This window comes from Nerophis ophidion, linkage group LG07, assembly GCF_033978795.1.
Source record: "Nerophis ophidion isolate RoL-2023_Sa linkage group LG07, RoL_Noph_v1.0, whole genome shotgun sequence".
NCBI lineage: Eukaryota > Metazoa > Chordata > Actinopteri > Syngnathiformes > Syngnathidae > Nerophis > Nerophis ophidion.
Window position 1 is genome coordinate 33,234,534 of NC_084617.1, and position 14,144 is coordinate 33,248,677.

Here is a 14,144-nt window from a genome sequence, read left to right on the forward strand (position 1 = left end):
AGTCTATCTCAGCTGCACACGTGCGGTGGGCGGGGTAGTCTGGACAAGTCGCGACTTCATCACAGGGCCAACACAGATGTACAGCATTCACACTCACATTCACACACTATGGACGAATTAGTGTTGCCAATCAACTGTGAATTACCATGAATTGATTAACGTGGACCCCGACTTAAACAAATTGAAAAACTTATTCGGGTGTTACCATTTAGTGGTCAATTGTACGGAATATGTACTAAACTGTGCAATCTACTAATAAAAGTATCAATCAATCAATCAATCAATCTGTATTATTAGGCATGAAAATTAATATTGGACATGATTATTATTATTATTAAACATGAAGAATATTAAAAAACATGAATATTTTTCATTAAACATTAACATTTTTTATTAACTATGAATATTATTATTAAACATGAACCTTGTGCAGCCGTTTGAGACACTTGTGATTTGGGGCTACATAAATAAACTTTGATTGATTGAATATTATTATTAAAGATGAATATTACTATTTAAGATGAATATTACTATTAAACATGTCACACTACGTAACTCTAAAGATGGATGAAATAAAGATGACTAAAAAGAGCTAAATATTTGATGACAGTACCTTGTCACAGTGTAGTTCCAGGTTCAGGTCGCCTTTGTTGGTGTGGAGGCGGACGTAGCCTTTTTTCTTCACGTAGCTGTAACGCACCGTGTCGTCTGCGATGGCGTCTGCCTTTCAAACATGCAAGGTTGGTAATGAAGCATGTGTTCAGAAAACTCCACAAGCCAAATGTTGAAGAATAAATCAACTTGTGTTGCTTCAAAGTTCACAAGCATTTGAAACTGCTCCGCTTTCATGACACACCATGTAAACATTCTGTTGGAAGTAATTCCAAATATATTGTGATGACACCTACCTTCTATGCTGCCAAAAACATTAGTGCTACTACAAAACTAGTGAAGTTGTCACGTTGTGTAAATGGTAAATAAAAAGAGAATACAATGATTTGCAAATCATTTTCAACTAATATTTAATTGAATAGACTGCAAAGACAAAATATTTCTTGTTCACACTGAGAAACTATTTTTGCAAATACTTATGAACTTAGAATTTAATGCCAGCAACACATTGCAAAAAATGCATTTTTACCACTGTGTTACATGGCCTTTCCTTTTAACAACACACAACAAAGGTTTGGGAACCTCAGAGACACAGTTTTGAAGTGGAATTATTTCCCAGTCTTGCTTGATGTACAGCTTAAGTAGTTCAACAGTCTCCCTTCTGATATTTTAGCCTTAATATTGCACCAGACATTTTCAATGGGAGACAAATCTGGACTACAGGCAGGCCAGTCTAGTACCCGCACTCTTTTACTATGAAGCCACACTTCTTTTAACAACACTCAATAAACGTTTGGGAACTGAAGAAACTATTTGTTGAAGCTTTAAAAGTGGAATTCTTTACCATTATTGCTTGATGTACAGCTTAAGTTGTTCAACAGTCTGGGGTCTTGTTGTCGTATTTTAAGCTTCATAATGCGCCACACATTTTCGATGGGAGACATGCCTGGACTGCAGGCGGGCCAGGAAAGTACCCACACTCTTTTACTAAGAAGCTACGCTGTTGTAACACATGGCTTGGCATTGTCTTGCTGAAATAAGCAGGGGCGTTGATGATAACGTTGCTTGGATGGCAACATATGTTGCTCCAAAATCTGTATGTACCTTTCAGCATTAATGGTGCCTTCACAGATGTGTAAGTTACCCATGCCTTGGCCACTAATACACCACCATACCATAACAGAGGATGCCTTTTACACTTTGCACCTAGAACAGTCCGGATGGTTATTTTCTTAATTTTTCCAGAGGACATGACGTCCACAGTTTCCAAAAACAATTTGAAATGTGGACTCGTCAGACCACAGAACACCACAGAACACTTTTTATACTTTGCATCAGTCCATCTTAGATGAGCTCGGGCCCCATTCTCTTTTTATGCCATATCAATGTGGAATGCTCTCCCAACAGGTGTAAAAGTAAGTGCATCTCTATCCTCCTTCAAAACTGCTCTTAAACAACACCTCCAGGCAACTTCAACCCTTTACTAATACCCTCCTCCATTCACATCGAATCTCCATCCATCCATCCATCTTCTTCCGCTTATCCGAGGTCGGGTCGCGGGGGAAAAAGCCTAAGCAGGGAAACCCAGACTTCCCTCTCCCCAGCTTCTTCGTCTAGCTCTTCCCGGGGGATCCCGAGGCGTTCCCAGGCAAGCCGGGAGACATAGTCTTCCCAACATGTCCTTGGTCTTCCCCGTGGCCTCCTACCGGTTGGACGTGCCCTAAACACCTCCCTAGGGAGGCGTTCGGGTGGCATCCTGACCAGATGCCCGAACCACCTCATCTGGCTCCTCTCGATGTGAAGGAGCAGCGGCTCTACTTTGAGTTCCTCCCGGATGGCAGAGCTTCTCACCCTATCTCTAAGGGAGAGCCCCGCCACACGGCGGAGGAAACTCATTTCGGCCGCTTGTACCCGTGATCTTATCCTTTCGGTCATGACCCAAAGCTCATGACCATAGGTGAGGATGGGAACGTAGATCGACCGGTAAATTGAGAGCTTTGCCTTCCGGCTCAGCTCCTTCTTCACCACAACGGATCGGTACAACGTCCGCATTACTGAAGACGCCGCACCGATCCGCCTGTCGATCTCACGATCCACTCTTCCCCCACTCGTGAACAAGACTCCTAGGTACTTTAACTCCTCCACTTGGGGCAACTCCCATGCACCCTCAAGAACCCTGCGGAGAGTATAGAGCTGGTCCACAGTTCCACGAACAGGACGAAAACCACACTGTTCCTCCTGAATCCGAGGTTCGACTATCCGGCGTAGCCTCCTCTCCAGTACACCTGAATAAACCTTACCGGGAAGGCTGAGGAGTGTGATCCCACGATAGTTGGAACACACCCTCCGGTCCCCCTTCTTAAAGAGAGGTACCGCCCCCGATGTCCACGCGATGCTGCAGAGTCTTGTCAACCAAGACAGCCCCACAGCATCCAGAGCCTTAAGGAACTCCGGGCGGACCTCATCCACCCCTGGGGCCTTGCCACCGAGGAGCTTTTTAACTACCTCAGCGACCTCAGCCCCAGAAATAGGAGAGTCCACCACAGATTCCCCAGGCACTGCTTCCTCATAGGAAGACGTGTTGGTGGGATTGAGGAGGTCTTTGAAGTATTCCTTCCACCTATCCACAACATCTGCAGTCGAGGTCAGCAGAACACCATCCGCACCATACACGGTGTTGATAGTGCACTGCTTCCCCTTCCTGAGGCGGCGGACGGTGGTCCAGAATCGCTTCGAAGCCGCCCGGAAGTCGTTTTCCATGGCTTCCCCGAACTCCTCCCATGTCCGAGTTTTTGCCTCAGTGACCGCTGAAGCTGCACACCGCTTGGCCTGTCGGTACCTGTCCACTGCCTCCGGAGTCCTATGAGCCAAAAGGACCCGATAGGACTCCTTCTTCATCGAATCTCCCTGGATTGTAAATAACCTAAGGTAAATAATCAAATGCATCTCTAATGTATATAATTGTTCTTATGCTATCTGAACTCACTATGTTCTCTGCTCGCTGTACATATCCTACTAAGTAAGACCTACATTGTTTCAATGTCCATTTCTCTGTTGATGCGATTGTTGATGACTGAAGTACTGATATCAACCAAAGCTCCTCATCCCACCCCCCGGATTGTAAATAATGTAAATAATTCAATGTATATACTATGATGATTAACTTGTGTGATGACTGTATTATGCTGATAGTATATATTTGTACCATGAATTGATTAACGTGGACCCCGACTTAAACAACTTCGGGTGTTACCATTTAGTGGTCAATTGTACGGAATACGTACTGAACTGTGCAATCTACTAATAAAAAAATCAATCAATCAATCAATCAAGCGAAGCGTTTCTGGGTGTTTATAAATTGCTTTGCTTTGCATAGTAGAGTTTTAACTTGCACTTACAGATGTAGCGATCAACTGCAGTTACTGACAGTGGTTTTCTAAAGTGTCCCTGAGCCCATGTGGTGATATTCATTACACACTGAGGTCCCTTTTTGATGCAGTACCGCCTGAGGGATCCAAAGTCATGGGCATTCAATGTTGGTTTTCGACCTAGCTGTGATTTCTCCAGATTCTCTGAACCTTTTAAAGATATTACAGAGCGTGAATGGTGAAATCCCTAAATTCCTTGCAGTAGCTGGTTAAGAAATGTTGTTCTTAAACAATTGGCTCAGGCATTTGTTGACAAAGTGGTGACCCTCACCCCATCCTTGTTTGTGAATGACTGAGTATTTCATGGAAGCTGCTTTTATACCCCAAAATGGCACCCACCTGTTCCCAATTAGCCTGTTCACCTGTGAGATGTTCCAATTAAGTCTTTGATGAGCAGTCCTCAACTTTATCAGTCTTTTTTGCCACTTGTGCCAGCTTTTTTGTAACATGTTGCAGGCATCAAATTTCAAATGAGCTAATATTTGCCAAAAAAATATGTTTCTCAGCGTGAACATGAAATATCTCGTCTTTGCAGTCTATTCAATTGAATATAAGTTAAAAATTATTTGCAAATCATTGTATTCTTTTTTTACCATTTACACAACGTGACAACTTCACTGCTTTTGGGGTTTGTATGTTGTTGACATGTTTGCGTCACAATTCATGTGTGCCATAACTCCAGTGTGTTCTTTGCCAGCACAAACCTTTGGTTAGGACAAGGTGGGGTGGGACAAAGACTGATGGTATGTTTAGATCTTCTCATTTACATCAACTATTCATCATAAAAAACTGCATATTTTTGTGTCTTTCTTGCCATCTCTGGGTCTAAATTGGATGTCAAAGTTGACCAACTTGTCAGATTATGCTCATCAGCCTTGTACAATCCAGGTGAGGGACATGATTTATCATCTAGAATTCATTTTCACCAACTCAGAGGCCATGCAGCAGCTCCATATAGCAGCATATGCTAGTTAGCTGTCTAAAAGTAGTTCCTCTGTTAGCACTTATAATAACAATATCACTAATACTTGTTAATATTCATCTCATTACATGTAAATGGAGTATTGTTTGTGTTGCATATGTTTTAGAAGTACAATAGTGTCCTCCCTTTAGCTGCATTGAAAGCAGACTTATTGACGTTTATTTAACATGACAAAATACATCTGTCTTCATGATTGTCAACCATCCAAAAAAAGTGCAGTTACCCTTTAAGTATGTGTACTTAACCAATCAGGAGTCAGTTGGAACTAAGTCCATGATATCAATTATTATTGTTGTTAACTTAATGTGACTGTGCACTTGCCTGCTGAGTTTGTGGTGGCAGGTGTCATGGCCGTGGACGTGAAGGAGGCGGCCACCCTGCCTGTGGAGTAGTGCGCCTGGAGAGCAAGTTACAAGTTAATTCTGGAGGTGACGTTACAAGATACTTTCTGGAGATGAAGTTACAAGTTACTATCTGGAGATGAAGTTATAAGTTACTATCTGGAGATGAAGTTACAAGTTACTATCTGGAGATGAAGTACCAGGTTATTTTCTAGAGATGAAGTTACAAGTTACTATCTGGAGATGAAGTTACAAGTTACTATCTGGAGATGAAGTAACAAGTTACTGTCTGGAGATGAAGTAACAAGCTACTTTCTGGAGATGAAGTTACAAGTTACACATTCCCAACATGGAAACAACCACAACAAAGGCGGAGGGAAGCTGCCCTCTCGTCTGCTGGGTTGAAATCCAACATGCAGGCTTTGAGCCGGGGAGCAACAAGAATTGCCACTCCAGAGAGAGAACTGGTTCCAGAGCCCTTGCTGTGTGTCGAAGTGAGTCCGACTATATCTAGCCAGAACTTCTCCACCTCGCGTACCAGCTCAAGCTCCTTCCCTCCCAGAGAGGTGAGGTTCCATGTCCCGAGAGCTAGCTTATATAGCTGGTGATCGGACCGCCAAGTGCCCTGCCTTCGGATGTTGAAAGTGGCGAGGTGGAGTCCTCTGCTAATCTATATGGATGTTAAGAGTGGCGAGGTGGAGTCCTCTGCTAATCAATATGGATGTTGAGCGTGGCAAAGTGTGGAGACTTTTGCTAATCAATATGGATGTTAAGAGTGGCGAGGTGGAGTCCTCTGCTAATCAATATGGATGTTGAGAGTGGCGAGGTGGAGTCTGCTTATCAATATGGATGTTGAGAGTGGCGAGGTGGAGTCTGCTAATCAATATGGATGTTGAGAGTGGCGAGGTGGAGTCTGTTTATCAATATGGATATTGAGAGTGGCGAGGTGGAGTCTGCTAATCAATATGGATGTTGAGAGTGGCGAGGTGGAGTCTGCTAATCAATATGGATGTTGAGACTGGCGAGGTGGTCTGCTAATCAATATGGATGTTGAGAGCGGCGAGGTGGAGTCTGCTAATCAATATGGATGTTGAGAGTGGCGAGGTGGAGTCTGCTTATCAATATGGATGTTGAGAGTGGCGAGGTGGAGTCTGCTTATCAATATGGATGTTGAGAGTGGCGAGGTGGAGTCTGCTAATCAATATGGATGTTGAGACTGGCGAGGTGGAGTCTGCTAATCAATGTGGATGTTGAGAGTGGCGAGGTGGAGTCTGCTAATCAATATGGATGTTGAGAGTGGCGAGGGGGAGTCTGCTTATCAATATGGATGTTGAGAGTGGCGAGGTGGAGTCTGCTAATCAATATGGATGTTGAGAGTGGCGAGGTGGAGTCTGCTAATCAATATGGATGTTGAGAGTGGCGAGGTGGAGTCTGCTAATCAATATGGATGTTGAGAGTGGCGAGGTGGAGTCTGCTAATCAATATGGATGTTGAGAGTGGCGAGGTGGAGTCTGCTAATCAATATGGATGTTGAGAGTGGCGAGGTGGAGTCTGCTTATCAATATGGATGTTGAGAGTGGCGAGGTGGAGTCTGCTAATCAATATGGATGTTGAGAGTGGCGAGGTGGAGTCTGCTAATCAATATGGATGTTGAGAGCGGCGAGGTGGAGTCTGCTAATCAATATGGATGTTGAGAGCGGCGAGGTGGAGTTTGCAAATCAATATGGATGTTGAGAGTGGCGAGGTGGAGTCTGCTTATCAATATGGATGTTGAGAGTGGCGAGGTGGAGTCTGCTAATCAATATATGGATGTTGAGACTGGCGAGGTGGAGTCTGCTAATCAATGTGGATGTTGAGAGTGGCGAGGTGGAGTCTGCTAATCAATATGGATGTTGAGAGTGGCGAGGTGGAGTCTGCATATCAATATGGATGTTGAGAGTGGCGAGGTGGAGTCTGCTAATCAATATGGATGTTGAGAGTGGCGAGGTGGAGTCTGCTAATCAATATGGATGTTGAGAGTGGCGAGGTGGAGTCTGCTAATCAATATGGATGTTGAGAGTGGCGAGGTGGAGTCTGCTAATCAATATGGATGTTGAGAGTGGCGAGGTGGAGTCTGCTAATCAATATGGATGTTGAGAGTGGCGAGGTGGAGTCTGCTAATCAATATGGATGTTGAGAGTGGCGAGGTGGAGTCTGCTTATTAATATGGATGTTGAGAGTGGCGAGGTGGAGTCTGCTAATCAATATGGATGTTGAGAGTGGCGAAGTGTGGAGACTTTTGCTAATCAATATGGATGTTGAGTGTGGCGAAGTGTGGATACTTTTTCTAATCAATATGGATGTTGAGAGTGGCGAGGTGGAGTCTGCTAATCAATATGGATGTTGATAGTGGCGAGGTGGAGTCTGCTAATCAATGTGGATGTTGAGAGTGGCGAAGTGGAGTCTGCTAATCAATATGGATGTTGAGCGTGGCGAAGTGTGGAGACTTTTGCTAATCAATATGGATGTTGATAGTGGCGAGGTGGAGTCTGCTAATCAATATGGATGTTGAGAGTGGCGAGGTCGAGTCTGCTAATCAATACGGATGTTGAGAGTGGCGAGGTGGAGCCTGCTTATCAAAATGGATGTTGAGAGTGGCGAGGTGGAGTCCTCTGCTCATCAATATGGATGTTGAGAGTGGCGAGGTTGAGTCTGCTAATCAATACGGATGTTGAGAGTGGCGAGGTGGAGCCTGCTTATCAAAATGGATGTTGAGAGTGGCGAGGTGGAGTCCTTTGCTCATTAATATGGATGTTGAGAGTGGCGAGGTGGAGTCTGCTAATCAATATGAATGTTGAGAGTGGCGAGGTGGAGTCTGCTTATCAAAATGGATGTTGAGAGTGGCGAGGTGGAGTCCTCTGCTCATCAATACAGATGTTGAGAGTGGCAAGGTCGAGTCCTCTGCTAATCAATATGGATGTTGAGAGTGGTTGCTTCACGGCACCAACCATGTTCAAGAAGACACTCAGCTGGAGGTTCCTAGAATTGTTCCTCACCATGTTGAGTTTGTCCGTCTTCTTGGCTTCTGGCTCTTTCATAGTGGAGGCCAGGAGCTGGTCCCCCTTGTAGTCCTTGTAGAGCTCTGCTAAGGTCTCTCGGGTCTCCAGGTTGGTGGTCTTGAGGTGGTAGGAAGGGTCCTGCTTGGCCTTCTCCTCGCCTGTATCAGCAAACACACCTTTGTTATTGTGGACCCAAAGGCAGGGCAACCATCTCACCTGGATCCACAACTTTCAGATCGTTCTTCACGTGGAAGAAGTTGGCCACGTTGAACTTGTCCAGGTTGGTGGGATCCTTGAGGAATAAACACTGAAAAATGAGGAAGCTCAAAGGAGAACCTCCAGCCAACAAGTACCTGAAGTGTGATCAGGTCTTTTCTGGTGAAAGGTTCATCTGTCAGCAGATCTTTGAAGCTTTTGGTCTTGATGTTGAGTTGCTCTACAGCCTGAGGAACAACACACACCTGCTCAGACAACACATATTCATCTCCTGTCATTGTCTGCTAGTAATGTCTGCTTATAAAGGGGTATTTGTGTCCATGTGTGTGTCCGTGCGTGTGTGTGTGTGTGTGTGTGTGTGTGTGCGCGTACCAACCTCATTACAGAAGACGTTGCCAGTGACCTTGTTGGCGATGATGTGAGAATTGTTGGTGAAAACCGAGTACAAAACAGGACAGTGATATTTTCCTGGGGACAAAGTCAATGTACAACAACGACAATAACAACGACAATCAGTGTGGTGCCTCAGCACAGTAGTACCTCCATCTTTTACAGTAAACAACAACTATCAGTGTGGTGTCTCAGCACAGTACCTTCATGTTTTACAGTAAACAACAACTATCAGTGTGGTGTCTCAGCACAGTACCTTCATGTTTTACAGTAAAAAACAACTATCAGTGTGGTGTCTTGGCACAGTAGTACCTTCATGATTTACAGTAAACAACAACAACTATCAGTATGTCTCAGCACAGGAGTACTTTCATGTTTTACAATAAACAACTATCAGTGTGGTGTCTTAGCACAGTAGTACCGTCATGTTCAACAGTAAACAACAAAAACTATCAGTGTGGTGTCTCAGCACAATAGTACCTTCATGTTATACAGTAAACAACAACTATCAGTGTGGTGTCTGAGCACATTAGTACCTCCATGTTTTACAGTAAACAACAACAACTATCAGTGTGGTGTCTCAGCACAGTAGTACCTTCATGTTTTACAGTAAACAACAACTATCAGTGTGGTGTCTTAGTACAGTGGTAATTTCATGTTTTACAGTAAACAACAACTATCAGTGTGGTGTCTCAGCACAGTAGTACCTTCATGTTATACAGTAAACTACTACAACAACAACTATCAGTGTAGTGTCTCAGCACAGCTGTACCTCCATGTTTTACAGTAAACAACAACTATCGGTGTGGTGTCTCAGCACAGTAATACCGCCATGCTTTACAGTAAACAACAACTATCAGTGTGGTGTCTTAGTACAGTGGTAATTTAATCTTTTACAGTAAACAACAACTATCAGTGTGGTGTCTCAGCCCAGTAATACCTTCATGTTATACAGTAAACAATAACAACAACAACAATCAGTGTGGTGTCGCAGCACAGTAGTACCTCCATGTTTTAAAGTAAAAAACAACTATCAGTGTGGTGTCTCAGCACAGTAATATCGCCATGATTTACAGCAAACAACAACAACTATCAGTGTGGTGTCTCAGCACAGTAATACCGCCATGTTATACAGTAAACAAAAACTATCAGTGTGGTGTCTCAGCACAGTAGCACCTTCATGTTATACAGTAAACAACAACAATTATCAGTGTGGTGTCTCAGCACACTAGTACCCTTCATGTTTTACGGTTAACAAAAACTATCAGTCGTGTCTCAGCACAGTAGTACCTCCATGTTTACAGTAAACAAAAACAACAATAATTGTGGTGTCTCAACACAGTAGTGCCTTCATGTTTTACACTAAATAACAACTATCAGTTGCCACACACACACACACTAAGTGGGTGTGTCCAAACAGCCAGGTACGACTATAGTCATCACACTAAAGTGGGTGTGTCCAATCAGCCAGACACAACTGTAGTCATTACACTAAAGTGGGTGTGTCCAATCAGCCAGGTACGACTGTAGTCATCACACTAAAGCGGGTGTGTCCAATCAGCCAGGTACGACTGTAGTCATCACACTAAAGTGGGTGTGGCCAATCAGCCAGGTACGACTGCAGTCATCACACTAAAGTGGGTGCGTCCAATCAGCCAGGTACGACTGTAGTCATCACACTAAAGTGAGTGTGTCTAAACAGCCAGGTACGACTGTAGTCATCACACTAAAGTGGGTGTGTCTAAACAGCCAGGTACGACTGTAGTCATCACACTAAAGTGGGTGTGTCTAAACAGCCAGGTACAACTGTAGTCATCACACTAAAGAAGTGTGTGGCCAAACAGTCAGGTACGACTGTAGTGTACTCAGGTGTTCCAGACTTTAAGGACACACAAAAGTGAAACATTCATGTTACCTTCGTTGTTCTTGGCAAAGTTGAGCTTGATGAGCGACTTGGCCTCTAGTTTCTGTGTGAGAGAAAATACAAGTCAAGAGGTGCAGATCTCTATCAGCCAGAAAAGAGAACAAGCCTTTTACCTCTCCAGATATGGGATTAGTGCCGTACTTCTTGATCCATGGAACAATGCTCCTGAGAGAGATAGGAATATTAGGGCTGGGCGATACGGCTGAACACTGGATCACGGTATCAGTGTTTGATATCGATAACTATGCTAACTCCTATTCAGTACAAAAGTATGGGAACTAAGGTGATTGTAATCATACAAATATGATTAATAACAACGTTGTGGCTCGAAGAGAGAACGCAGGTGCTAACAAGTAAGCTAGCTAGATGGTTAGCTAACTATGCTAACTACTAATAAATATAAACGTCTGGGAACTAACATGAATGTTAATTAAATAGTTAATTTTATTTGCAGTAATATCTTAGTGAGACGTGCATGAAAACATTGGTAGAGTGTTGACCTTCTACATGTACTTACAACAGGTCAAAGACCACACCCTCGCAGGTGCAGACAGGATACAGGAAGGGCTGCAGTGACAAGCTGAACAGGTGTGGAGACAACAGGTAAGTCCTCACATCATATATTGTCTGTATATTGTATGTATATTGTGTTGTAGTAACTGTATATATTATCTGTATACTGTATTATATTGACTGGGTCCAATGTCTGTATATTGTAGTACATTGACTGTGTATGTCTGTATATTGTATTATGTTGACTGTGTATAATGTCTGTATATTATACATACAATAATTGACATTATATAATTATTGTATATTATACATACAATTATTGACCATATATACTGTCTATATATTGTATTATATTGACTGTATAAACTGTATATTTTATTATATTGACTGTATATACTGTCTATATATTGACTGTATATGCTGTCCATATATTGTTTTATATTGACTATATATATTGTATTATATTGACTGTATATAATTACTGTATATTGTATTATATTAACTGTATGTACTGTCTGGATAATGTATTATATTGACTGTATATTGTATTATATTGACTAGCTAGCTAATATAATTTCTGTATATTACACATACAAGTATTGACAGTATATATTTACTGTATATTATACATATTGACAGTATATACATTCTTACCTGCAGTGATCAAACGGAAGTCGTCTAAAGTTTGATCGTGGAATTTCTGACAACCAAAACAAAGCAAAGATTCAACAACATGCGTGTGTATGTAGTAGTAGATGTATGTAGTTGTGTACGAGTATGTAGTTGTGTACAAGTCTGCGGCTGTGAAAAGAGTATTCGGCTGTGTACGTGCGTATGTAGTTGTGTACGCGTATGTTGTGTAGGAAGTTGTGTACGCGTATGTACTTGTGTGCGCGTATGGAGTTGTGTACACGTATGTTGTTTACGTGCATTTAGTTGTGTACACGTATGTAGTTGTGTCGATATATTTAGTTGTGTAGGAAGTGGTGTACGCGTATGTACTTGTGTGCGCGTATGGAGTTGTGTAGATGTATGGAGTTGTCTATCGTTGCTCGATGTGAATGAGAAGGTGATGACGTCACAATATAGAGATCTTACCTGCCCGCTTGCCGCCATAGAAGTTGGTGTACTCCGTAGACGTGATGTACCTGCACAGGTGAAAATTGTGGTATAATGGCATTACTTTAACTATTGATTTAACAATGTGTTAAAAGACATTTACGAGCACTAATTACATGACTTTAACGATTGATTTTAAATTAATGATTGAACAAGTCAGCCAGCCGTACCATGCCGTGGAAGTTAGCTAACATTTGCTGTCAAGAGAAGAACAACAACACAATGATGATTATTAGTCACCATTAAAGTCTAACTCACATTTTGTCTTTCTGATGCTGACGCTTGCCCATATTTGCGTCTTCTTGGCACTCAACTGGAAGATGCTCTGCTTCTTTACACTTGCGACACCTTGGCGTTCATCTGCTTCTGCTTCTTCCTCTTTTTCTTCTTCTTTGGTTTAATGGCGGTTTCCAAGCAACCTTCTGGTGTGCATTAGCGCCACTTACTGACATGGAAATGGAACCTACTCTATATTCTTTTTTTTAAGCCATCCTTCCATCCTTTTTCTTACCGCCTGTCCCTTTTGGAGTCGCGAGGGCTACTGTGTCTTTTTTAAATATGTAAATAATTAAATTAGCGCTACCTACTGACATGGAGATGGAACATACACTATATTATTTTATTTGTTATGTTGTAAAAATGATGTGGGCTCTATTGATAATTTCACTAACAACTTTAACGATGCCCTGCGTGAAACCATTGATAATAAAGCGCCGCTAAAGCTAAAAGGCCCCTAAAAGGTGTACACCATGGTTTGCAGAAGAAACTAGAGCTCTTAAATTATCACGTAGAAAGCTGGAACGCAAATGGTGCGCGACTAAACTTGAGGTTTTCCATCAAGCATGGAGTGATAGTTTAATAATTTATAAACACATGCTTACCTTAGCTAGCTAAATACTACTCAAATCTCACCCGGCTAAACAAAAACGATCCTAAATATTAGTTCAGTAGCATGCTAACCCAACAAGATTTTTGACAAGAACAAGAAAGTTTGATCATACTGGCTCACCTGCACTGGCTTCCTGTGCACTTAAGATGTGACTTTAAGGTTTTACTACTTACGTATAAAATACTACACGGTCTAGCTCTATCCTATCTTGCTGATTGTATTGTACCATATGTCCCAGCAAGAAATCTGCGTTCAAAGAACTCCGGCTTATTAGTGATTTCCAGAGCCCAAAAAATGTCTGCGGGCTGTAGAGCGTTTTCTATTTGGGTTCCAGTACTCTGGAATGCCTTCCCAGTAACAGTTAGAGATGCTACCTCAGTAAAAGCATTTAGGTCCCAATTTAAAACTCATTTGTATACTCTAGCCTTTAAATAGACCCCCTTTTGGACCAGTTATTCTGCCATTTCTTTTCTGGTCTGCCGCCCTCCTTCGTGGATGGGAGGGCACAGGTTCGGTGGCCACAGATGAAGTGCTGGCTGTCCAAAGTCAGGACCCGGGGTAGACCACTCGTCTGTGCATCGGTTAGGGACATCTCTGTGCTGCTCACTTGTCTCCGCTCGGGATGGTCTCCTGCTGGCCCCACTATGGACTGGACTCCCACTATTATGTTAGATCCACTATGGACTGGACTC

General features: G+C 42.7%; 1 protein-coding gene across 1 annotated transcript in view; it reads right to left on the reverse strand.

The window, feature by feature from the left end:
- Positions 1-13,000, reverse strand: part of ppil2 (peptidylprolyl isomerase (cyclophilin)-like 2) — a 30,173-nt gene extending 17,173 nt beyond the window's left edge. Inside the window, exons 1-12 of the mRNA XM_061906025.1 lie at positions 12,822-13,000; positions 12,543-12,592; positions 12,099-12,144; positions 11,449-11,511; positions 11,045-11,096; positions 10,923-10,974; positions 8,994-9,085; positions 8,755-8,844; positions 8,618-8,693; positions 8,399-8,559; positions 5,344-5,419; positions 614-720 (exon numbers count right to left, since the gene is read on the reverse strand). Coding sequence (XP_061762009.1) covers positions 614-720; positions 5,344-5,419; positions 8,399-8,559; positions 8,618-8,693; positions 8,755-8,844; positions 8,994-9,085; positions 10,923-10,974; positions 11,045-11,096; positions 11,449-11,511; positions 12,099-12,144; positions 12,543-12,592; positions 12,822-12,853 — 897 coding nt within the window. The 5' untranslated portion in view covers positions 12,854-13,000. The remainder of the gene's footprint in view (positions 1-613; positions 721-5,343; positions 5,420-8,398; positions 8,560-8,617; positions 8,694-8,754; positions 8,845-8,993; positions 9,086-10,922; positions 10,975-11,044; positions 11,097-11,448; positions 11,512-12,098; positions 12,145-12,542; positions 12,593-12,821) is intronic.
- Between the last annotated feature and the right edge of the window lie 1,144 nt (positions 13,001-14,144).